Genomic DNA, 26326 nt, shown 5'->3' with positions numbered 1-26326 from the left:
TCCTGGCAGTTAAGACCTCCCTATGAGCAGTAAATCAGGCCTGGACGTGAGGACGGCCCATATTTCATCTCCTCACTCACTGGAGCCTTGTCTTTGGGTCCCCGTGGCTCTTCAACTGTGGTAACTCCCCCCCCGCCCCCCCCCCCCCCACCACCACCATGAGAAATGTGTTCATTTTTTTTCTTGAACTCTGGCTCCTTTCTGTGTGTGGATCCATAGGGAGGTGGGTGGGTGTATAAATCTCCCCGGGGGGTGGGGGGGGAGGGGGGGGGGGGTGGCCATGGTGGTGGAGACGGTGTGTTGGGGGTGGGGGGGTGGTGGGGGTGGAGGTCAACAACTCACGAGCCACGCCACCGCATCCTCCGTGCCATCCACCATGTCCCCTTGACAAGCCTGCCAATTTTCCAATTACCTGTGGCGCCATCGGTTATCGGAAGACCGGTCGGCTCTTAAATGGGAAACAAGGGGGGGGGGGGGGGGGCGGGGCCAGTGCATGCTAACAATCTCATAAAGCTGAGCCCCCCTCCCCTCCTGGCCCTGATTGAGTGTCTGTCCCTGGGGGTGAGGGGTGACACCCGTGCTCCCGGCCTCTCAGGGACTGATTTGCGGGGCATGCCTCTCCCTCCCTCATCTTCCTCTCTCCAACATCAGCTCCTCCCACCAGTCTATCTACTGGGGCCTGAGGGACTCCTATCCTGGACTGCACTGAGAGCTGCTGCCTCTCCCCTACTGCTGCACCCCTGCTAGTAGACAGCTGCCAGTCCCATCATCCTATGAGAGGGAGGGATAGGGAAGGCAGGGGAGGAGAGGGGTTAAGACTGCAGGAGTATTCTCCTGAACTGTTTGTGTTCTTCTTGCTTTGCCTTTCAGAGGGTGACTAGCTTACATTTACATTTAGTCATTTAGCAGACGCTCTTATCCAGAGCGACTTACAGTAAGTACAGGGACATTCCCCCGAGGCAAGTAGGGTGAAGTGCCTTGCCCAAGGACACAACGTCATTTGACGCGGCCGGAATCGAACCAACAACCTTCTGATTAATAGCCCGATTCCCTAAGCGCTCAGCCTTCTGACACCCCTAGGGCGGGAGGTGGTCGTGGGTTAGAGGGCCCGTCCTCAAACCCTCAGTCTTACCCAGTTGTGAGGCTGCAGAGGCAATCTCAAACTCTTGAAGAGTTGGAGAAGACTAGCTGTTAGTCATATTTTAAATACACCAATCAACTGGGGTTTCTGGGGTTTTATGAAGGAGTGTAATCCCTGTTACACATACACACACACACACACTCTGACAGTGTTACAATTGCACTGTGAGGAGAGGATGAGCAGAGAGGAGACAGGGAAAGGAGAGAGTGAGAGGAGGGAGAGGAGAGGGAGAGGAGGGAGAGGAGGGAGAGAGGGAGAGGAGAGGGAGAGAGGAGAGAGGAGAGAGGGAGAGGAGAGAGGGAGAGGAGGGAGAGGGAAAGGAGGGAGAGGAGAAAGGGAGAGGAGAAAGGGAGAGGAGGGAGGAGAGAGGAGAAAGGGAGAGGAGGGAGGAGAGAGGGAGAAGAAAGAGGGAGAGTCACGGGCAAGACTCCTGCTCCCCCTCTCAGCTCGGAGCCTGAAGGCAGCTCCCCTGCATGGAGGGCCATCTCCCTCACGTCCCTCTGAGAGGAGGGACAGGGAGGAGAGAGAATGGAGAGACAGAAGGCTGGCGAGGGGAAGACACAGAGGGGAGACAGGAGGCGGGAGGGACAGAGAAAAGAACAGTCCCCCCGTCCCCCAACCCCCCCTCCCTCCAATCTCCTTCCATGGCGTCGCAAAGCCTCTGGCCCTCCCTACTACACATACATGATAATGAAATGCCACATTTTTCATTCTAATTGAGTTTGGGTGTTCTTAAAGGGCACAAGCAGCCGGCCCCCCTCGCTCCCTGCTGCTCACGTGAGGCAGCATGAGAAGGAGAGCGCAGACCCAACCCTAGGTGGCAACAAAGGCCTGTCGAGCGCTAATGTGTTTGAGGCGGAGAACCCCACCGCCTGCAGCAATGCAATCCTTCCAAAGATGAATAATTCCCCGCCCCCCACCTCCCACACGCCCCCCCCCCCCCTCCCCCACGCAGTCAACTTCATAAACTGGGATTAAAAATAATGCTGTAAAAGAATTTTAAATGTACAGCGCTGCGTGTACTTTAATAAGCTTTGGCTTTCTTTATCAAGCGGGCGCAGCCCTCAAAAGAATTAGCAGCTAATTAGTATGACTTATTTCCCTTATCGTGTTTTCGGCTTTTATTGTATGTACTTGTGTGTGTGTGTCTACTGTGCACAACGTGCATGTTGCAGACGAAGGGGAGTCCTTCCTGCCTCCGTCTCCTGTGATCGACCCTGCCCCGTCTGAGCGCAGCCGCGCCCTACCCGGGCCACACACCCGTCCCCCTGACCCAACACTCACGCCGTCGGGTCGAACGCTGAAGCTCACCGGAAGATCAGAAGTCCTTTCACAGCCCAGACACCAGGTCTGGCTCGGCTCAGACCCCCAGAGACGGAGCAGCACTGGGCCTCGCTCCCCACCAAGCCGTCCAACTCACTTTGGGTACGGCGAGCGTGACAAGAGTGACATCCTGGTGTGTGGCTTTCAAAAAGACACGTGTTGGGGTTTGGGGGGGGAGAGGATTTAACAAAGGGAAATTATGTTTATGATTCAGGATAATGTGGGACAGTCAATGTGCTATCATCGAATATGGTGTGTGTGGGAGCGTCAACGTGTGTGTATGTGTGTGTGTGTAAGTGTGACTGAGTATGTATATATATACAGCATACACATATACGATACTCTAGTGACTGTGTGCACCGGCGTGACTTAAACACCCTGCTGCCGTTCATGAAACGACACAACGGCAGTCAGTCATAAACAGTGGGATCATTAGCGGCGTTCAGACAGAGCGTTCCGCGCTACAGCGAACCACCCCTGCCCCTTCCCACTCGTCTGCTCTCCCACCTATCCCATCCCATCGCCTCGCCCAAACCAGTCACCAGAAAGCACAATTAAATTTCATGACGGGGCATATTTGCAATTCCCCATTTCATTTATTACAAAGGGCATTCATTAATCTCCTCTTTTTTCCGAGAAACGAATTTCCATTTTAGTGAGGCGTGACAGATACAGAGGTGAACTTACCACGGCGACGGCTAATTTAATCAGAGGTAAAATGCACAAGCGGGCTTTTTTATCCTCTGTCTGATAAGAGCTGATGCTCCAAGTACAGAATATATGGTGGGGAGAGGCGCTTTCTCTCTGTTTCCAATTTGAGTCATTTAGAATATAGCACTAAATCACAAACAAGGCTGAGTGCTTCGTCACTGTGGGCAAATTGGCCGCATGTCTCCGCTATTACTGCTGAGTAGTGTTGAGAAGACAAAACAAATCAGAAAGAAAACGACCAAATGTCAGGTAAGCTGAAAAGCAGTGAGTTGTGGGTGCTGAGAGATTGCTACCTGCTTCTACCTGTGGGTGCGCCTCCTAAATGGTTCCCCTCGTGGAGGAAGCGACAGGGCCCCGAATAAGTGAAGCGATGGAGTCTTCATGAGGGGACAGTCTATGAAGCCTGGGTAACATGAAGAGGAGGCTTTCCCCTGATCCCTATTAGTGTGATTTATGGCATCGATAAGACACACTCCTCCGACCAGGTGCTTGTGTGTGAGTGTGTGTGTGTTTGAGTGTGTAGTAATAACATCACTGCCTCATAGCCTCTTCCAGAACTTCCACTTTCTATAACAGGCACTTTCCACACAAATAGGGGAAAAAAAGACAAAGTATACACCAGTATTAATCATTAAAACATAAACAACAAAATGTGTGGCAGATTACCACAACACCACAACCTCTCAAACCAACATCTTAATTGGCTAAGAATGTGTAAGAGCGGAGGCGGAAAATGCTCAATGTCACCTTTAGGGAAGTGATAAGGTAACTGCAGTCTTGTGTCTATTAATAATGCATGTCTGGGGGAGAGGGAGAGAGAGGCGCTGCGCTTACCTGCAGCCTGTCTGTCAACTGGGGAGCCAACCCTTCTTCGACTCCCAATCTCTAAATCCCTCGACTAATAAAGCTATTAGCTCAACACGAGCAGGTGCCACATCATACATTTCCTTGCTGTCGCTAAAGAATCGCTCCACTGTCGTTCTATAAATCTGTGGCACTTGGATAGTGGTAGGCCTAACTGCTGATACAAGGGCAAGCCAACAAACAGGGTAATCCTTCCAGACAATAGCACCAGAATCACTGACACAGTAAACAAGGGGTAAACTAAGTGAGTCACCTATGAGAGCCCGGGGCTTGGGGATCAGAGGGGATTCCACCCCCTCTGCAGGTCTGGGGTTCCTGGTGACGTTCAGCAAGACGGCGGGTCTCCCAGCCCCATTGGCAGCGATGGTCGTTAGGTCCTACAGTAAGGAGCTGGAAGAGGACCTGGTAAGTGGCCACATGCAGCGGGCCCCTTGTAGCAGTGTTATTAAAATGGCCCAGAGTAATGGGCCAGGGGGTGTTGGGGGGGTGTGTGGGGGGGTGTGTGGGGGGGTGTGGGGGTGTACACAGGGTCCTCCCGCTGCAGCACACTCTCCTGTTTACTCCGCAAATTGGCCCCGGAGAGGGGCGTGGGCGGCCGAGCCGTCTAGTTAAAGTGATGAAAGTGACTCCTGCACATTGATTTCCCCTCCTCCCCCCCTGCCAGTCCCCGCAGGCTAGTTTGGCCCTCCCCGCTAGCCTCTAAATCACACTAAACTGTGGTTAAACTCAGACCAAGTCTGAAATACAACCTTCATTTATGACTTTATCATGCGTCAGGAGTTCGACCCACCGGGGAGCGAGACTGCACTGGGGCCAATTGATGTGGGCCTCGTGGACTCATGCCTTCATGGACGGGGTAAACATGGGAGGGAGATTATACAGGAAGACCTTCTCATTTCCCTCACTCAGGTGGCACTCGAAATGACAGCCATGGCTCACTATATTATCAAGTATCTTACAATATCTTCAAAGTTCTTTGGTCAAAATGGTCAGATTTAAACAGTATTTTCCACGCTTTGATAAAACCTTTGCGATGGATGCAAAATGTTTCCTGTATTTTCTTTCTTTTTGGGGGGGTCTCTCATCATCCGCATCCTGAATGCCATTACATCCGATGAGTAATGATCCCTATTTTTCTTTCAATTTCCTCTCTCTGGTAAAGCCGGCAGAGCGTGACACTTCATTAAGTTAATTAGGCTAACTTAATTACGCTGTTTCACAGGTCAAGCTGTGAAGACTCTGATTGATGGCATTGCTTGTAAAGGTAATCTTCCTCTGAATTGGCAACAACATCAAACCGAACATTAACGGCGAGCCCTGTAAACAATGATGAACACACTGCGCGAGCACATGACTCGTTAAAAGTGGATGGACGTCAAAACGGGGGGGGGGAAGAAAAAGACAAGCACGGCAACCAAAAACGCAACTTCAATCACTTAAACACACAAGTGAAGACTTCAAGGTCACGCTAGAACTTCACAAACAAATTAAGCGTCGCTGTTGTCAGCGTTGCCTTAAAGGAACAGGAAGAGGGGGGGGCGAAATCACTTTCATGGCGGTAATTGCAACAGTTACAAGCCTTTTGATGACAAATCCAAACGGTATCAAAAGCAGCACTTCCCACACAAGTCCTGAGACGGGCGTTTTAACTACTGCTGGTGCACTTTAAAGCAGTTGGTATTTCTAAACTCCCCTCAAGATGCTCTTGCCCGATTCATCATGGAGGCGAGCAGGGCAGGCCTGCCTCCCCACCAGGGTGTAAATAAAGCTTAAAACAAGTGCCTCCAGCCCCAGCCTCTCGAATTAAAGGCCATCCATATACTACAGCAGGACTGTCACTTTATTACAGGAATCAATTTGGCGAGGGCCTGGGGTGACAGAGGGAGGGATGTGGTCTTGGTTGGCGAGAGGTTTATCTAAGCCACACAGGCAGAGGTAACCACTGCCTCCGTAATGAACTCAAGCCTGTCTAATAAACCCTTTTATTGTCCCTGTGAGCATGTGTGTGTGGGCGCGCGCCCCCCCGACAAGCAAGCCTACACACCTGTAAACCACCAGCCCTTCTTCGAGACAATTAATAATACAAACTATTTCAGAACACAAAACGACACAGACAAATGCCCGATGCCGCGACCCTTCCGACATTAATCAAGACCTCTGAGGTAGTATTCCATTTAATGTGACCTTTAGGAGGACAGACCAAAGCTTCCAGAGAGATGGTGGGGAGGTGTAGAACACCACACAGCAGGGACATGAATCCAATTGGTTCAAGAAAAATGTCAGACAAACGCAGTCTAATCAGCAGCCCAAAGTTATATCTCGAATTACACAGTTAGAAGCATGTAGCAGGCTACTGTGTGCTGCAAGCTAGTTTCTATAACCTACCTGTTGGTGAGCTGCTCTCTTTCCCCAACGCCGGGGAGTGAATGCGGCTGGGTGGTAGGTAGGCTAACCAACCACATTTCACTTAGCCGCATCCCCGGCAACTAGCAACTTCCTCATTCCAGACTGGCAGGCAGACAGAGTGCTGACCCCCGCTATCTCCTCAAACGACTAAATCACATTTGAGACGGTCAGGTGAGATTCTGCACTTAAAGATGGCATTTAAAGAAAAAGAAAAAAATGACAAAATGAAAAAATAATTCCTACCCTACAGGCGAGATGCCGGGCGGCATGGCATTTACAGGCAGACGATAAAACTTTATTTAAATACAGCTCTCATCTTCAGAGTGCTTTTTCAGGTCCTGAGTAGAGTCAATTATCTCCCACACTTCCTGACATTAGAGAGCACGGAAAACCTTTGGCCTTAAAAGGTCTGGCACTAGTACTGTGCTTGATCAAGTAAAGGACATTGCTCGTTCTTAAACCTACAAACCACTGCAGGCGCACACATGTGAGAGGTTTAAACGCCACTGTTGCTGTAATGAACTGGCACACACAGCCACTAGCTGGAATAAATGAAGCTTTTGAAGCTAATGTTATTACCTGTCCACTCAGACTGAACCAAGCCAGTGCCTATGCAGTCAGTACAGCCAGTACAGTACAGCCCGTACGGTCACAGAAGCTGTGTAGGCTTTCAGTCGTACTGGATGGTGACACATGTTAACAAAGCAGACGCTGTCGTGCGTCGAGCTGGGGATGGAGCAAAAGTGGCCTCGCTAACGACATGTCAAGCCTTCTCCCCCTTCTCTGTCACCACGGAGACGCTGCCTGCTGGGGGTGAGGAGACTGGGGGAGTGGAGGGGTGGGTGCGGAGGACTCGGGAGCAGCATGAAGGCAGTGGGAGGAAGGAGGAGGTGGAGTGGAGCATCTTCACACAGATCCGCTACTCCAGCGGGAATGGAGCAGCCATGCTTTAGACCTGAGAGATAGAGAGAGGGGAAAATAGGCAAAGATGGGGGAGAGTACAGTGTGTGTGTGTGTGGAGCGGGGTGATTAAACAGGATTGAGTGGGGTCCTGGGGGCCTCCAGAGACTGGCTGCTCTCTCTCAGCAGGGTGCCAGCGAGCACATTTAAAAAGCAAAGGCTTGTTTAATCCCTGTGCCCCCCTTCCACCTCCCACAGCTAACAGCTCCTTTCTCTGCCTCGACAAGTCCCTCTCCCCCTGCTTCAGCTCAGAACCATATACTCCTGACAAATTAACAGCAGGCGACCAATTTAGGCTTCTCTTCTTCCCCTTTGACATAATAGCCCTCTTTACGAAAGACACAGGCTTTTAGACTTATGGGTTGTAATACTCCAATGTGTCTTTTTATGACCGGAATTTCAAACGGTGTCGATGGGCCACGGGCCTATGTAACGAACCATTCGCACGGATTTGTCTCTGCACTGCGATCCATTCGAAACATCATGACATGTTTGTTAGCGTAGAGAGCATCGCCACGTTGGGCAAGAAACAACTATTTACCGTCATGCACTTTATAAACGGTCCCAATTTCTGTGGAGAAATCGAACCGTGTCAAGCGATGTTTCTCCCTGAAGGGGCTGGAGCCCCTGATCTTTACGGGAAGGCAGTCGGTCCTCCGCCATCTAACATTTGAACTGAGCTTTAACCTTTCCGTTGCTCCTGTAATTTAGAGCTGCGCTTCCACTCTGCAGCATCTCCACTCTGTCTTTTATGTGTGTCTTCGTCTCTGGCAACATCAATTAACCCCCATTTTCCACCCAGACAGAGCCTGGCAGGACAGGCTGCCCTTTCCCGGAGAAATTGAAATGTGGACGCATTTATCAACGTAATTAGGTTTTTCCAAGCATCCACACGCTACCCTTGATTACACCGTAATTCAATATTGAAAACATTTATATTTTTGAAGAAAGTGTAGTGCGTGCATGTGGTGGGAAGTGCCATTTTCGGGGACACAACGTCATAAAAAGAATGTGTTGTGCCGTGTCACTGGAGGAAGAGGTTGCACGGGCACACATGCCTGCGGCGGCGTGGGCCATCTGGGCTCCGCCCCGTGGCTCGCTGAGATGGCCCAGCCGCAGCTGCAGAGACAGGGAGTCGGGAAGGAAGGCGGCGGTGAATAAGACCGGAACCGCTGCTTGTTGTCCACGCCGCCGTCGGAACGCTCGTGCGACTTCAAACGCCAGAGACTTTCCCCTTTGATCCGTAATTAAGAGCCCAGAGAAGACGATAAGCCTGGTTGGACGGCTGTGTCTCCAGCTGTGGTGAAGTGGCGGGTTAGAGAGGCAGGAGCTCTGCAGGGATTTGGCATGCCTGCGTGACTCTGGCGATATGGGAGCTGATAGACTCCCAGTCAGAGAAGGGTGGAGAAATGCTGCTGTGACAACTTTTCTTCAGAATTTGCACACAGCACGTCGCGATGTGTAGTAGGATCACTAGGATACTGTTTTGGAAGCCGTATGCCTGTTTATTTTTGCACCAAAGCAAACCTGTTTGTCTTTTTCATGTGTACACAGGAAACGTCTGTGTATTGTAGGCATCTGTGTTATGCGAATCAGTCAGGAATGCAGTAAAAAAAAAAAAATGCTTGCAAAAAACCTTGCAGCAAAGTGCAACGATTTCTGGTGTAGGATCTCTTCCTTGACCTTAACCACACAAGCAGACCTAACCCTAACTGCACCAGAGCATTCATGAGGAAGGAAATGTGAATTGTCCACTTGATGATTTTGTGAGAAAAAAAATCTTCAGATTTGTATACAGTTTATTGAACACCTATTCACTGAACTGCTACAGCGAAACAGTGTCTTTCTAAAAGGGCAAATCCGGCAGTCACAAAACATGGTAATGATGCCCTGTAGTACAAAGAGTCATGTAGCTTATGATTGAAGAATGAGAATCAATGACAGCAACTCCGTAGCAGAGTTATTGTACATCAAATTCCATCCAATGCGCAGCATGAATAAAAAAGTTACAAAATTCCTCCAATGGAGCGTCGACACCTTTCAGACGGCTATCTGTTGTGATTTAATGTCAAACCTAATGTGATGAGGTCCAAAACTGCTGGAGCTCACAGCCAACCAGTGCCCCTTGACACACACACACACACACTCACCTTGGAGGAGGACGTGTCACACTCCTGACAGATCCAGCCATAGCCCGTCTGCTTCGGGGACTTCTTCAGGGGAGGATCCAGGCACCCAAAATGGTAGCAGAGACGACACTCGTCACACCTAGAGGAAGAGAGGGGTTAAAGCGCGCGGGCGAGCGTGTGTGTGTACGTGCCTTCCCACACACCATAAATAAGAGATTCCTTCCCATCCCCACTCACTTACCAAGATAGATGGTGACAAGACACTTAGTTGTCAGTCATGGGATTCTTAATAGATTCAAAACACAATGATCACGGCCTTACATGGGCGGTGGTTAGTATCACGGGACTGATAGATATGAGCTTCAGACAAATGCCTGTCTGCTGTCCTGAAGTTGGACGGCCTTGGCGTCCTTGAATTGAGCCACAGGGGTCAGTCAACACTGCCTGTGTGTGGTGGACGACGCTCTGAACAAGCGAGGAACGAGTAAGCGGCCTCGCATGCTACTAACAAGCCCCCGATCTCTCCCCAGAATCCCAGAAATCTATCTATGCTCCAGCCGTGGATGTTTGGGTTGCTGAGTTGCTATTTAATAAAGCAGTAAATATGTCTGAAACCTGATCCAAACACCGCTAAGGAGCAGGGTACAGGCACAGCTACCTTGTGTTTCGAGTCCCAGTATGCGTGTAGAGAAGTGAACCTGTCACCTCCTGTCAGACGAGCCCTTTTCACAGTGGGATCTTCCAGAGTCCCCCTCTGATCGCAGAAAGGCTAGGTCCACATTTCCCTCTAATGAGGAAGAAAGACGGCCGCCCCAGAAGAGATAAATCCCCTCTGACCTGGCAAACAGCCGCAAAGCAGGCGGCGGTTGTCTCAACAAACAACGTTGTAGGAGTCTAGAGGAAAGTGCTGTGGCTCTCTACTCAAACTCAAGGGCAGTGTATGAGAAATATATTTTGGGGTTGAAGAATGTCCATTTATGTATATTCTGTAAATGGAATGGGCTGACTAGCGAGACCAATTAGAAGACTGCCTGGACAAACATCACCCGTTCTTTCATTCTGCAGTACCGCGATGGTGATGACTCACAGGCAGCGCCGCTAACTAGGCCCACATCATTAAACTCTCACCAGCTCCTCCTAAGTTGGAATACAAAGCCCTCCTTTTGTCTGTCGATAGAATAAACATGCCTTTGTGGAAAATCAATAGGTGATCATTCACAGCTCCTACAAATTGATTGTGGCTGTTAGAGTCACGGTGGACAGTTTTTCATTGGTTGTGATGATGTACAAAGAAGACTGAGGAGGGTGGGACTTGTGGAAGTGTAAAGGGCCCAAATGGTCGTACGATAGTACCTTCGGATATACGCTTTATTGCTCTGTGCTATCAAAAGTTGGGCCCACTGTGATCTGGCCCTGGCTCACTTGCTACGACACCTCACGTGGACTGTCGTTGGTTCAAGGCAAAACCAGAAATAATCTGAAAACACATTATACTGAAGGACATGATGGGGAAACTTCCCATTCCAACACCGTTAACGTGGTAAATGTCGCCAAAGGATGTTCACGTGTACCTGTACTCTAAGTTCATCTCCTGTGGAGGAAGGGATCCCTCTTTGAACCCCCAGAGGTAGAACACAACCACATTCATTTATCAGTGTGATTGCCAATTCATTCCACATAGCCACGTCTTTTGCATTCGGTCTCTGTCTGTGTGAGCTGAGCTCAGTATCTCCACCATATATTCACAGTGACAGGGCAATGAAGAAACGGGCTGCCCCCGGCGACAGACTGTCAACTCAGAGCAGGCTCTATTACATGATCTCCCTTGAAAGTAAGGGGGGGGGGGAACAAAAAATAAAATAAATAAAGGGCCGTTCAGAGGAAAGCGCTGCTTCGCTCAAGTCATATTAAATGCTTGGGTAGACATCCCCAGTCACTCGTTAGTAGAACACCTAACCAGTGATGCGCTTGATTCGAAACACAGCTGCCTTAAGTAATCAAGTACAAATGAGCTGGTTAAGGGTCGAAAGTAAGCCCTACAAACACATAACAAGAACATATGTAGACAAGGAGGCGATGAATATAGGGACAAAAAAAAAGTGTGCATATATACTAGTTACACTCTAACTACGGTGGATTTAGTGTGCTTAGTGACTTGGCACTGGCCTGCATGGGCTAATTGCTGTCTTACTAGTTCCAGAGGCCGGGTTTAGCAGCTGTTACTTTTGAGCAAAGATCTGTCTACACAGGTGGATGTGGCTGCACACATACACACTGTCTTTGCTCTCACACACATGTTGTGGCACAGACACGCGCACACTGTACACACACAAACATTGTACACACACACACACACTGTACACACACATTACACACACACACACACACACACACACTGTACACACACACACTTACAAGGTCTACATCAGCACTGACGGGCTGAGACGGCATATCTACCGAGGGAGGCAGCACAGCCCCCCAACAAACCAGTGGCCATCCTGTGAAAAGAAGACAAATGACCACAAGTGTGTGTGCAACACTAACGAGCACGCTCCTATTGTTGAACACAGACCGCCCCCACCCCCCCCTGATTGATTCCCCATGAATCTCTGAGGAGAAGCAGGAAAATGGCCCGCGAAGCCCCCTTCCCTGCTGGAGTCACCCCAGCCCTGCTCCGGCTCCGGGGGAGCTGGGCTGTTTTAGAAGCCGAGCTCGACACGATTTGCCGCTCACTTCTTTCATTTGCTTTACCGTAATGAACCTATTGTGACGTTTGTTGTTGTATCGCGCCGCACATCTTTGAATTAAAAACACTGCTCAGTGATGCGGGCCGGGGAGGGGGAGATTGCGGTGATTACAGTTAATTGGAATTCAAAATGACGGCACGTATGTTTTCCGCCGGCGTTCGAGAAGGGCTAACTGTGTCATGTCAGCTGACATTCTAATGTTCTGCACATGAGAATGTGCAGAACATCAAGGCGTACCACATGCACCGACACCTTGACTCGGAGGATGAGCGATGCCTCTGCCAGGGACTACGGCTGAGGTCCTGACTGGGTAACTGAGTTAAGCTATGTGATGTACACAGTCCCCTGAATCTGTCCACTGTCTCTCTGGTACACCAGCACCCACCTCTATCAGCCTCCCACACTGCCCCGGCACAGCAAGGTCCTTGATCTTATCTAAGCAATTTGGCTCCGCTTTAATCATTGGGAAAATTGAGCAGCCCCCCCCCCCCCTCCTCTGGAAGCACACAATCCAATCCCTCATAAGAGAGGTTATTGATTGATGTAATCTTATTGGGCATGAGGTTGGGGAGGGGAAAGGACACGATTGATTGTTTTTTTCCCCCCCTTTTTTTTTCTTCTGTTGTGTCCGCTACACATGTCCCACTCTGCTGGCGACTTGTATCCTCTTTCATCTGGTGTTTCATCTCCGCGGAGGGTTCCAGGGACGCCGCTCCGCCCGTCCCCCGCTCGGGAACCTCACCCCCAGCTGCCCCGGGTGTCTGAGCTGGGCTTGATCTGCTCCCATCCAGCTCTTCAGCACCCACCCACCCACCCTCTCCCTCTCTCTCACACACACACACACACACACACACACAGTGGGACCTGCGCTGTGTGTGTCCCCAGGGGGTCTTCTTCCTGGCCCCTGTCTACGCTTCCTCTCGTACGCCTCACTCGATTCCATTAAAGCACACCAGAGATGTGACACTATGCCAGATCAGGGGACTGGAGGGGGTGGAAGTCTAAGGGACTTGCTGAGGAGGGCTGTGGGCTGGCGCGCGGACGGGGATGAGCAAATGTTAATTGAATCATCAACCGTTCTATCAGCTAGAGGTTTGGAGTCAGATCACAGTGATTCCTGAAGTACTCGGGTTGAGTTCTAATTGGATGTTAAGGAGAAACAGAGGAATTAGAGCTTGTGACGCAGTCTGTGTAAGAGGTGGCGGGAGCCAACTACTTGTTGGTCTTCCACCGAGGTGAAGTGAGGCTGAGCGGTCCTAGACTTGAAATAGTGTGCTCTACTTTGCAACATGTACATGGTCGAAACATGTCGAAAAAGATCCACTTGGGATGTCTCGGGGGTGCCTTTCCAAGGGATCTGTGATGCGGCCAATCACGAGGGGCAGTGCATGCGGCCAATCACGAGGGGCAGTGCTGCACCCACATCTGATAAGGAGGAAAAACACTTCCTCAATAGGCAGAGTCGCAAAAAGATTAGTGGTGAAAACGCTTGTAATTAAGTGTTGTTTACTTGTTCCGAGGCAGAATCTGCTTACCAATTTTAATTAGCATTCGCGTGGATTACCTATAAACAGACAGGTTCCGAGTAGGCCTTAGAAAAACAAAAAACAGTCTGTTTACATTCTCTCCCGTCATCAGGCGCACGCTATCACTGCCTTACAAGCACCGCCGCTGCTCCAAAGTATCGACCCAAGTATTCAGCATGTCGACATGGCCAACAAACACCTCATGACAACACATTGAACCGGCCAGCAGGAGGGTGTGTTGCAGATTGCTTTACAACCCGCTCTGGGGCCACATACGAGGGAGTCCGGGTATCGACAGAGGGCTCGCAGCCTCAAAACTTCTTCTCTTGTCTGCCCGCTGGCTTGAGTGGTTGGCGGCCGAAACAAGGCGGGAGAATTTATCGCAAGAGGGCAGCGGAATGACCAAGGGAGGGGCCACGGGACAAGGATCAATATGGCACAAAGCACTCAGCCATTGACTTCGGTCCATGACAGAGTGCGCTGGTGGCTTTTTCTGCGAATCCTCTCTACAGAAAAGGAGTGGATTATCAGACCTTTCCTCACCTCCCACTCTTTGATTTACTGTTGGGGCGCTGCGACATTATTAAGGAGCCATTGTTTTAGAAGAGGGAGGAGGGGGTGTGGGTAATGAATGGGCAGCTGGAGCCATGTCCTGGAGAGAGACCCCTGCCATGGACACTGCCTTCATTAGCTCATTAGGACACAATTCATTCACCGCTGGGACGGGCCGGGGGGGTGGGGGTGGTGGTGGTGGTGGGGGGGGGGGGGTGGAGGGGCTCTACCTCACCTGGAAGAGCGTGAGGCTGCTGTTCCCCATGTCTGCCAGCAGGGGGCCTCAGTGAACTAGGCTCTGGAGGGTGGCAGGAAGGCAGGCAGGCAGGCGGGCTGTTCGGACGGCAGAGGTTCCGTCCCCTCCCTCGCTCTGCTGACCCAACCACAGCTCCAGCCCTCACTCCCGGCCCCGGCCAGCCTGGCACCCCCCCTCCGGGCCCCCGACACAGAGCAGCGCAGGCAGCCTGCCGCACGTCGACTCCTCCCTGACTGCATGTGCAGGGGAAAACAGAGCACCGATCAGGATTCGAGGCACCTCCGGTGTGGTCGCAGAGAGGGGCGGAGGGAGGGAGGGAAGACGCCCTGCGTCGTCGCTGATGAAAGGGAGGACACGAGGAGGGGGAGAATGTCGGGAGGAGGAAGAGAGGAAGGAGCTGGGCGCATCCAGGAAGTAAGCCGAGCGGGCCCACACTGCAGAGGAACCAGTGGGGATGGAACAGGCCTGGGGAGTAATAGATTGGAGTTGCTTGGCCAGTCTTCCCACACAGCACCGGCCCGAGCGCCTGCACTCGCTCTCTCTTAATGGGGGGGAGGAGGGGAGGGGAGGGGGTAGAAGGGTGAAGTCAGCAAAAACAAAATGCCGCCATTAAATCATTTCCCCCGGATCCCGTGTCAGGATCAGTAATGGGAAACGCACTCATCATCGGAAAGGTTACTGCTCTTCCAGAACCTCCCTCCTTCCATCCGCTGTCTTCCTCCATCTCCCTCCCCCTCTCTCTCTGTCTCCCTCAATCGTTGGCCCTGTCTCGTCCCGAGTAAAGATCCCAGCTGGAGCAGGGCTCTGTGTGTCCGCCTGCTCTCTGGGCCCCGGGGCGGGACGGTGAGGGATGGGGGGCATTTACAGATCGCCATGCTGCGCTGATTCCATCTCTCAGAGACCTGGGGGCCTGAGGTTGTCTCTCTCTGACTGGCCCCAGCCTCTCTCCTCCTTCTCACTGACTGGCCCCAGCCTCTCTCCTTCTCTCTGACTGGACCCAGCCTCTCTCCTTCTCTCTGACTGGACCCAGCCTCTCTCCTTCTCTCTGACTGGCCCCAGCCTCTCTCCTTCTCTCTGACTGGCCCCAGCCTCTCTCCTTCTCTCTGACTGGCCCCAGCCTCTCTCCTTCTCTCTGACTGGCCCCAGCCTCTCTCCTTCTCTCTGACTGGCCCCAGCCTCTCTCCTTCTCTCTGACTGGCCCCAGCCTCTCTCCTTCTCTCTAACTGGCCCCAGCCTCTCTCCTCTCTAACTGGCCCCAGCCTCTCTCCTTCTCTCTGACTGGCCCCAGCCTCTCTCCTCCTTCTCTCTGACTGGCCCCAGCCTCTCTCCTCCTTCTCTCTGACTGGCCCCAGCCTCTCTCATCCTTCTCTCTGACTGGCCCCAGCCTCTCTCCTTCTCTCTGACTGGCCCCAGCCTCTCTCCTCCTTCTCTCTGACTGGCCCCAGCCTCTCTCCTCCTTCTCTCTGACTGGCCCCAGCCTATCTCCTTCTCTCTGACTGGCCCCAGCCTCTCTCCTTCTCTCTGACTGACCCCAGCCTCTCTCCTCCTCTCTGACTGGCCCGAGCACCAGCCTCTCTCTCTCTCTGTGTTCAGTGGATGCAGGAGTGCTGGATGCATCGCTGCCGCTCTCCACGGTGCCAGACACACTAGGTATTTGTTATGCTGTTAACCAGATTGTCCCTGGAAGCCTCTCTATTATCTCCTCCCCTTGGTGTATTTGGCTGCGTTTGTGTGCGACCGTGTTAAAAGTGTGTGTGTGTGTGTGTGAGAGAGGGACAGGGGAGGAATACTGAGAAAGGAACTTGAAGATAGTATGTGTGAGAGACACGTAGAAAGAGAAAAGGGGGGAGGGGGGGGGGTTATGCTAGTACCTGGGCTGAAATAAACAGATCATCTCTGTGCAGTGAGAGCCCATCCCCCACCCCCTCTCTCTTCCTGGGCCGACCCAGAGACCGGGGGCTCTTCCCGGGTGATAAATCAGTGGTGACAGAGGGCGGCGGACACACAACTGGACCGCCGCCACCGCGTTTCAGGAACAATTAATTTGCTTCGCTGACACTCATTTATCACTGCGGCAATAAGGTGAAAAAAGTCAAGAGTTTATTAGAGCTCAAGTGATGCTGGGAGCGAGGGGGGCCAGAGGCCTGGTGACCACACACACACACACACGTTCTGTACACATGGGGGAGCGGTGACATTCACACAGTAATAACACAGTTATGTCTCACACAATATTAGTCTCAGAAACAATCACACGCAAGGCATGTCTGTAAACAAATATGTACCTCGCGAATAAATATGGGGTTCATAAAAAAAAAGTACAAAAAAAAAAAGAAAAAAGTTCCACTCCATTTACGACATAATAAAAAGGCTTCAATGACAATAATCAAGTATGTAGGCACATCAAAAGAACGAGCACAAGAGACAGTTGACCTCTTCAATAAATACTGTATACGGCGTACACGAGACACATCAGCTATCAGGATTAAACACTCTAAGGGAACACGTCACATATTGGCCAGCCATGCAGAGGGACAATGTCTGTAGTGTGTGTGAGAGAAGCAGTCTTTTTCTTCTTCCTTTTACATGGAGGGGTGCTAAAGGGGGTGGGGGTGAGGGGGGTGACATGACAACGAGGAGTCGGGGGGGGGGGGGGTCAACCTACACAGCGACCTCTGCATCTCCTCAGGAGGGCCACTGGGATATGAGGCTGGGCTTTCCAGAAGACGCAAGCAGTATCTGGAGCTGGGGGGTGCTCCCAGAGGCAGGCCTGTGTGGGGCTCCGGGCGGGGCGGAGGAATGACAGGGCGGGCATGAGGCTGGGATGGGATGAGGTCGGGGGGGGGGGGGGGGGTGGGGGGGCAGTGACACACGTCAGGAGGCCTGACAGGCCAGGAGGCAGCTGTTGTGCTGACAGCAGTGACTTGGGGGCACGGGGGACCCCGGAGACGAGAGCAGGGCTGCTACTGAGGATGTGTCACGTCAACTGGCAAGTTACAAACACGCCGTAAAGGAGGACCTACTGTCGTAAAGTCCCTCGACATGGACACTCACACGGATATTAGAAGTACCTCTACTGCTACTTACTCGCTACAACTGCACGTTACTACTATTACCTGTGTACCTGTAACGTTGCTAGGCTACACACATGAAAACACCTGGGAGGGACGGTTGCTATGTTACGTATGGAATGCTCTAGGGCTTTGTGGTTCCTACATATGATACAATATTTCGTCTTTTCCTTCTACTCTAGAAAGTTCTACGGGCACGCCACAACACTGGGAGACTAGAACTGAAGTTCAAGTGCATCCACAATTAAAGGCATTCACGCTGGAAAAACAGGGTGATTGGGGCCCAGATGCCTTTCGTCAATACCACTGATTGGAGGGGATGATAAGTTGCGGGGGAGGTCAAAGGAGTGACGGCGGCACGGGGAATGAGAAAGAGCCAGCCGGGGAGAGGAGAGGAGGGACTCGGGGCCGCAGGGCAGCGTGGAGACTCCCAATGAAGGAGGGATGGAGCGATGGACTAGAGAGACAGACCACCTTCACTGGGGAGACACTGAGAGACAGGGGAGTAGGAGGAGAGGGAGGGAGAGAGAGACATAGACAGTGAGAGACGGAGAGGGAGAGAGAGAGACGTAGACAGTGAGAAACAGAGAGGGAGAGAAGAGAGGGAGAGGGACAGAGAGACAGAGACAGTGAGAGACGGAGAGAGAGAGAGAGAGAGAGAGAGAGAGAGAGAGAGAGGCAGAGAGAGAGCCAGGCTGCCCATGAAGGATGAGGGATGAGAGGTAACATCGGCATAGTGTCTGATAGGAGCTAAACTCAGGAAGGGATCTTGTGTCGGGAATCTTTCCAAAGTCTGCAGTCCACAGGGAGAGTAAGGTCACAATCCCATAACCAAGCCCCCGTCCACTCAACAGAAAGTTCAAAGTATTTTGAGTCCTCGAGTTCATCGCGCGCTCTCTCTTCTCTCCCTCAATTTTCGTTGGACAGCCGCGGGTCCCGTTTGGGTCAGAGAGAGATCGCAGGTGTCCATCGGGTGCGGGGGGTGCGGGGTGGGGTACTTCCTGACCCCTCTCCCCCCCCCCCCCCCACAATGCCATCCTTCCAACGCCTGAATTAGCCTCTCTCTGTCTCTAAGGTCATCTGTCCCGAGTGTGTTAGGGGGGAGGGGAGGGGGGCTGGCTGAGCTGGCTGCCCCGGCTCTCACAACCTGTGCAACGCAAAGATAGAAAGAGTCAGGGCAGCACACCTCACAGCCTGACCGCCACACTCTCCCCCTGCAACACTGGCTCGTCACACCAGGCCTAGGGCCCACTACAGCTAAACACCACCACCACAAACACACGTGTTAAGACCCATGTAGAAGCATCTGACTGGCATCTACTGTAGCTGGTATATTTGAGCCCCCGCCCCCCACCCCCTTGCAAGTCTAGATCATTCTAAACCAACAACACATGAAGGTAAAACGAGCCAGTGACAGTTTGCAAACCACAAGGAAACAAATATGTGCATTTGCTTCAACACAGTTTAGTCCACCGTTGAGTCCACGAGAGCACAGGTTATAAATAATCACTTATTACCGTTAATTAATGAATGCGAGGAGGTTGGGATCGGGCGAGAGGATTCAGTGATGTCCCAGATGGGTCTTGTTAAAGGTGCGAGTCACCCGAGGACCCAAATATCCAGCATATCCGTTACGTCTTAATGAACTGTGCAAATGTATGTGGCAGCTCAATAGAGGTGGCCTGGGAAGCTGCTAGCCCCCACCCCTCCTCCCCTCTGAGGGAAGGCGGGCACAGCCTAATGAAGACTGAACTTGAATCATCCCCCGCCCCAAGAGAGTTCTCCCCCCTTGACCAAGTGCAAACACACACAGAATTCTAGCCCCTTTTATACAGCGATCACGCACTATTGCCCCAAAGAACACCTGGTGTGTGTAGTCCCGCCATGCCGGCTCTCCCTTTTACACAGAAGTGGATTTGGCTCTGAGACTACGTCTGCTGCCGGCTTAATGCCGGTACAACAATTATCCCCTCCCCCCCCCCATTCCATGTATGATCAAGTGAGGCGGTGAAGAGGCGGGACATTCCTGCCTTGAACAGGCTGTGTAAGAGGGGCTAGAGAGAGAGACCCCACCCCACCCCCGACAAGTGGTCACTCACCTCACTAGGTTGTCGTTATCGCCCGGTCCTTGGCAGGTGGTGCAGTCGGTCCGGGTGTCGTCGGCCTTGGGCTTCTTCTGCAGGGCAGCCTGCCGCTGGCGACGCTCCCGCTGGGGCGGTTCCTATGGAAACAGGGAGGATTAGAACGGTAGTCGTGTTTGTGTTTGTGTGTGTGTGTGTGGAGGGGGGGTAGTAGGCATGTAAAGGCCGTGAGAGCAGGAGAACGTAACGTTCTCCCCTGAGGTGGATATGGTTGGGGTGAAACCGTGGAGGGGATTTAGCGGAGGAGAGGGTGGGAATGTTTGCGACAAGGGTCTGTACCTCAGTCTTGTCATCATCTTCACAGATGGACACCCTCTTCCTCTTCTGTCCTCTGGTTCTCTGTGGAACGCACAACCTTGTCACTCTTTCATCCCAGACCCAGGGAGGCGCAGGGGCGGGGGGGGGGGGATTTGGGGGCTTGAGCCCAGGCCCTTTCTCAACAAAAAAAAATTAAGTGCCCCTCTCAACATCAATTAATAAACACTGATAGGATGTAAAAATCATTTGAATTCAAATTCAAAGGGTGCACAAAACAGCAGCAAATTAATCATAAGAAAGTCCGAGAATTATTATAGCGATTTGTCTGACTCGAGTCTGCCGTCAGGATAGTCTCATTGTCATGTTGCAATGACGTGTCCTACTTCAACAGGCAGGCTTTTTTTTTTTACAGATTGGGAGGGAATGTGTTGGTAAGTACGAGCTACAGGTCTGACTGGCGGCTGCTTGGGATACAGACTGACATTCCTATTGACAGAGAGGAAATCATCCACATCTTTGAACAGATGGTTCCCAACAGAAAGTTACAACTTTCAGACTAAAAAGCCAGTTCAGCAAGCGGTGCTGCAGTTCTATGGAAATCAAATTGCTGCTGCCAAATCTAAATGTAATTGTGAAATTAAGAGTTTTATTGACTTTACAGTAAGTGACATGTGGGTGTGTTACTATGGTAATACTGTTGTTTTAAGCCCGTTATGGTCTCATTCACTTATGTGACATAATTGTATTATTCAGTAGAGGGAGAATCCCTTCATGACCGTCTGGTCTCAGTCCAAGCGCTTGTGTACCAAGAGAGTGTGGACCTGCACATGTACTGAGCAGTGTGAGAACGGGGTTCTCGAGGGCCTGCACTGGATGAATCCCATCCTTCATGTCGGGCCCAGCTGGTCCTATTCCTAGGAGTTGAGCTGTCTTTGTCCAGATCCTCTAGACTGATGGACAGGCAGGTGTACAGAGGAGGGCCCGCTCACAGGACTAGCCGGCCCCTGTGCAGGGCACGCTGATGGACTCAACTGGATTGATGGACATGCCAGACACGCACACAGGTTACATTTACATTTAGCAGACGCTCTTATCCAGAGCGACTTACAGTAAGTACAGGGACATTCCCCCGAGGCAAGTAGGGTGAAGTGCCTTGCCCAAGGACACAACGTCAGTTGGCATGACCGGGAATCGAACTGGCAACCTTCGGATTACTAGTCCGACTCCCTCACCGCTCAGCCACCTGACTCCCTGGTTCCCAGGTTCCGTTGTCAACATGCTTCAAGAGGTCCAAGCTGAAGCCCTGAACGACCGACCAGAGGCACGTTTGGAGTTGCGTCTGAGGGAGTTGGGATATAACACACAAGAGCAACACAACTCCAGCCTGCCTTTTTTGGTTTTGGTTTTAAGGGGGAGAAGGGGAATGGTCAACATATTTAAACAGATTGGGAAAACAATTCCATCTGTCGCCTTTGGCTCGCCACCACTTGGCCAGATGGAATACTTATTATTATAAACGCTAACTGCAAGAACATTGCCAACTGGCTCTGGAAGACCTTCGCCACTTCTTTCACAACAGCTCCACCAAACAAAGGGAGGACTTTTATTACATTATTTCTCCATTACTGCAGATTCTATTTAGGTAATCTATTAAAGGCCAGGAAAAGATCAACACAGATCTATATTAGAGCTCAATGCTATGCAAACTCAAGTGGAACACACACACACCCACACCTAATCACAAGCTCTGCACAGGTGAGGAAATTAAATTTAAACCTGTGCAGAATCAATCTTTTAATTAAGTACATCATCGCATCTTTAACAACCATGAATCATTTCACACTGGACTGGAATAATTAACGGAACATAGGCCCTAGCAGTAACTAGATGTAGCAACTTAATTCTCATGACTCTCAGTAGACTAATGACAGTGTTCATATGGGAGGCTCCGCTCTGATTGGCCCAGAAGTGTTGCAGGGGGAGGTAAAGCTTGGGGTTGAGAAAATACCAGAACAAGCACTAACAACCCACGAGTGCGGAGTGTGTATTGATCTCGATTTTTGCTGATTATGATGTACTAGGTTCTTTGAGTTGCAACAAGTCACTGTATACATAGATTATATTCATATATTAGATGTCTTAAATATAGAAACAAAATATTTCAGGAATGCTACTCGGATTTAGAGGTGATCCTTGAGCAGGTTTCACACACTGGAGGGACATAACAAAGACCAGAGATGTCCATGTTTCATGTGACGCTTGGCCATGTGACCCCAGAGCGTGGTCCCCCCTCGCACACACGCACAGAAAAAACACACACACACACACTCAGAGAGAGGGAGAGAGAGGCCGGCGGGAGGTCGATTAACCAACCCTGATAAAGTGGAACAGGGCTTTAGAGCAGAGCCAGCAAGGGCGCCCTGGTAAAAGCATTAAAAATGCAAAGCAGGGCCCTTTCAGCACCTGCCACCGTGCACCTTGCATTTGAAGATAAATGCTGCATTGAAGCTGGTGGACCAGGGCGGACGCGGCAGAGAGAGAGAAATCAGAGAAGCCGCTTAATCCCTGTGGTACTCCAGCAGGATCCTCTGCAGACCGGCGGGCATGAGGGAGCTGACAGAGAAAACACATGAACCCAGACGAGGCCTGCTGCTGCTCCTCTGGCACACACGCACACACACACACACACACACACACACCTCGAGACAGCATGTCGTTGGGGCTTTTATTTTTTTTGTTATATATATGTATATGAATAGGAAAAAGAGATTATCCTTTTCTTTTTTTTATGTGTCATTTCTATTGAGGAAGGCCTATTCTTTCTCAGGGGCAGTGAGAGTGCACGGAGGACTAGGGCTCCCCAGACAAGCTTTGCGGACGTGCTGAGGCGGGGGAGAGGAGAGGGCTGGGGGAGAGGAGAGGGCTGGGGGAGAGGAGAGGGCTGCGGGTGGGGGAGAGGAGGGGGCTGGGGGAGAGGAGAGGGCTGCGGGTGGGGGAGAGGAGGGGGCTGGGGGAGGGAGTTATTGACAGTGCCTTAATACCAAGGAGAGCGCAAAAGACACACACGAGATGAGTATCGGGTGTTCCTTGAGGGAGGAGGGCCGGGCGGCAAGGCAGGAGGATCGCAGGATCAGGGGTATGGAGGGGACAGATAAGTGGGATCCATGAAGACAGACACGCTAGCGTCCCTATCTCGCCCTGTCCCTCCCAGCTGACAGGCAGGACCTCGGCGGCACAGCCCAGCATCCCAGACACCACGGGGCTCCAGCATGGGCCCGGCACGCGTAGGCTTACCCGGCAACAGAGGATTAACCGAGCTTCGCCACACCATGACACACACACACACACACACACTGGCTTTTATCCTGTTACGTTGTAGGAGACGAGGTTGGGGTCGCTTCTTCCGTTTTCAATTCTCCGTTCAGCTGTCTCAGTGGAACGTGTCCACAGCGCTCCCAGCTGCGCTCTCAGACCCATGACATCATCACACGGTCACTACTTGTTGTCCCGGGCCCGTAGGTGTTGTCGCTTTGGGTGGCCACGCTGTGACCTTGTCTGGAACGCTGGTCACCTCTCTGAAGACTCGTGAGACTAACGATGGCTCGGGTCAATGCTTTCTAATCAGCACAGATCGATCGCTTACTCTGATTTCTTAGGCTAAGTCTAAATTAGTGACGCCAGCTGTCAATTTCGAGTGTTTGAAAAGAAGGGGAAAAAAAGGACAATGTCGACTGTTCTCTAACTCCCACCAGAGTGACCATGCTGTGAGTGAGGAGCAGCTTGGTGAGGTGTGTGAGTGTGTGTGTGTGCGTGTGCGTGTGAGAGTGTGTTGTACTGCGGTGTGGCCATACACACCGAGCCTCTCACCTGCAGTTTCTTGGGCTCTGGAGACAGGTCCTGAGGGATGAACTTGATTGGCCCTTTGATCTGCCTCCTGGACCTCTTGGTGCCGTCTGGTAGCGTCTCCATGGCGATGTCGGCTTCGTCGCTACTGGCCTGGTCACACTCGGAACATTGCCTGGGGAGAAGGAGATGGAGAGAGAGAGGACGCTGTCAGCTTCGGAAGCAGCCCTTACTCGGTGAGAACATTTCAAACCTTGAGCCCTGCTTCTCCTGACGTGTCCTCGCATATTTCTTTTAATCAAAATACCATTGACTGACACGATGCTCCTTATAACTACATTAATAAATATTGAGCTATTTAGCTAGCTCGATACAGGCAGACAAGTGCGCCTGTTCTGACAGGTGTGTTCACAGTCAAAGTAAAGTACACAGAGTGAACTTGGGTGTCCTCTGTGTCTCTGGTTAGAAACAGGACGAGCACCTTGCTGCCTGGGTGCATTTCTGGGCATGTGGATCCTTGTAATTAGGTATGACTTGGCCACCACACAATTCTATCTTTCAAATGCTGTCTAATTTTCACCCGGTGAAGCAGAACGGCATCACGCTTTTCTTATTCATGGATTAAATGAATTACTCCAAACACTGGCAAAGACTTGGCTGTGCCACACAAACATGTGCACGCACACACACACACGCACGCACACACGCGCGCACACACACACACACACAGCAAAAAAATTGTATCAACTTGCTCATTAAGTGGCAGAAACAACACAATTCCTTCCATAGAGAAATAAGCACAAAGTAACTGTACACCTCCTTACATGGATATCTTGCTTTGAGATCATGTTTGTATGTGAGTGAGTGAGTGAGTGTGTAGGCCTATATTTGTGTGTGTGTGTATTACATTTTTCCCTTCTCTGCGCCAAGCTGAAATGTCACACTTAATGTGAGCAAATCACTGGTGAACACCAATGTGTCTTGTCTCTGTATGTGAACAACAACATGCTCTTTTCATACAGGTGCCAAACAGACCCGGAGCTCTCTCAGGGCACGTGGCTCGCTCAAACGCCTCTTCTTCACAAGCAAGACTGTATATGTGCCACAATCAGTTCACCTCACTACTCTGGTCCGGGTATCTGGGTATGTAACACACACTCCCTCCTTCTTATCTTTCGCCCTCTCTCCTTTCCTCCCCTCTCCCTGTGTCTCTCTCTGTCTCCTGCGTGCTCCTGGTGCGTGGCTAGTCTCCCCTCTCCCTGTATCTCTCTGGTGCGTGCTCCTGGTGCGTGGCTAGTCTCCCCTCTCCCTGTATCTCTCTGGTGCGTGCTCCTGGTGCGTGGCTAGTCTCCCCTCTCCCTGTGTCTCTCTGGTGCGTGCTCCTGGTGCGTGGCTAGTCTCCCCTCTCCCTGTATCTCTCTGGTGCGTGCTCCTGGTGCGTGGCTAGTCTCCCCTCTCCCTGTGTCTCTCTGGTGCGTGCTCCTGGTGCGTGGCTAGTCTCCCCTCTCCCTGTATCTCTCTGGTGCGTGCTCCTGGTGCGTGGCTAGTCTCCCCTCTCCCTGTGTCTCACCAGTAGCTGTTCTTGGTCTTCTTGGGCATGCGTGTGAGTGGAGGCTCCAGGCATCCCAGGTGGTAGTACAGCTTGCAGGTGTCACACAGCAGCAACAGGTGCTGGTCCTGGTTCTTCTTACAGATCCCACAGCTGCATTCACACACACACACACACACACACACACACACACACAGACACAGACAGACGCGCCCGTGCACACACAGACAAGTGCGTACACACGTGAAAACACGCACAGATGCACCCGAGAGCATATGCAAACACACACACACAAGCACCTCCACGATGAATCCAAACACAACTCGGAGAGAGGATCCGAGAAACGACAACTCCTTTGGAAAAACATCCTCCAATAAAAGCACAGCATATGCCATCAAACCCTTGGTGAATACCCCCCCCACACACACACACACACACTAAGGAACGATGGGGTCAAACAATTCAACCCAGCCCAAGGGGAGTTGCCATCAATCTTGGCGGTGTGTTTCCCCTGGTCCCTCGGCTGGTGTTACCTGTAGAGGATGGCTGGGAGGTTGGGAGACTTCCCCGGGGCTCCTCCCTCCCTCCTGCTCGGCTTCCTCTCCTTCGGGGCTCTCAGCACAGCTGGAGAGTTCAGTTTCTGTCGCAGAAAAAACACACCGACCCCTCAAAGACACACACACGTACGCACGCCCCCCCCCCCCCCTCACGGACGCCGGCGGCTGTTGAAGGACAGGCGTACCGTGGGGGCGAGAGGCACTGCCGCAGCCTGTGGGGGGTTGGCGGAGAGAGAGTCGGTACCCGGGCCCCCTGCCCAGCATGGTGGTCGCGTCGCTGCTGTCCAGGTTA

General features: G+C 51.7%; 1 protein-coding gene across 5 annotated transcripts in view; it reads right to left on the bottom strand.

The window, feature by feature from the left end:
* phf14 (PHD finger protein 14) overlaps positions 1 to 26326 on the bottom strand; it is a 46558-nt gene that overhangs the window by 2796 nt on the left and 17436 nt on the right. The window contains exons 12-17 of one of the 5 annotated variants that reach the window (XM_062445871.1): positions 26011 to 26117; positions 25499 to 25630; positions 23953 to 24103; positions 20107 to 20166; positions 19786 to 19907; positions 9544 to 9673 (exon numbers count right to left, since the gene is read on the bottom strand). In XM_062445871.1, the coding sequence (XP_062301855.1) occupies positions 9544 to 9673; positions 19786 to 19907; positions 20107 to 20166; positions 23953 to 24103; positions 25499 to 25630; positions 26011 to 26117 (702 nt within the window). Of the gene's footprint in view, positions 1 to 9543; positions 9674 to 18322; positions 18834 to 19785; positions 19908 to 20106; positions 20167 to 23952; positions 24104 to 25498; positions 25631 to 26010; positions 26118 to 26326 lie in introns of those variants that run through there. The other 4 variants (XM_062445872.1, XM_062445874.1, XM_062445873.1 and 1 more) reach the window with 4 other exon arrangements.

This window comes from Osmerus eperlanus, chromosome 20, assembly GCF_963692335.1.
Source record: "Osmerus eperlanus chromosome 20, fOsmEpe2.1, whole genome shotgun sequence".
Classification (NCBI taxonomy): Eukaryota; Metazoa; Chordata; class Actinopteri; order Osmeriformes; family Osmeridae; genus Osmerus; species Osmerus eperlanus.
This window is presented reverse-complemented; position numbering and strand designations above follow the sequence as displayed.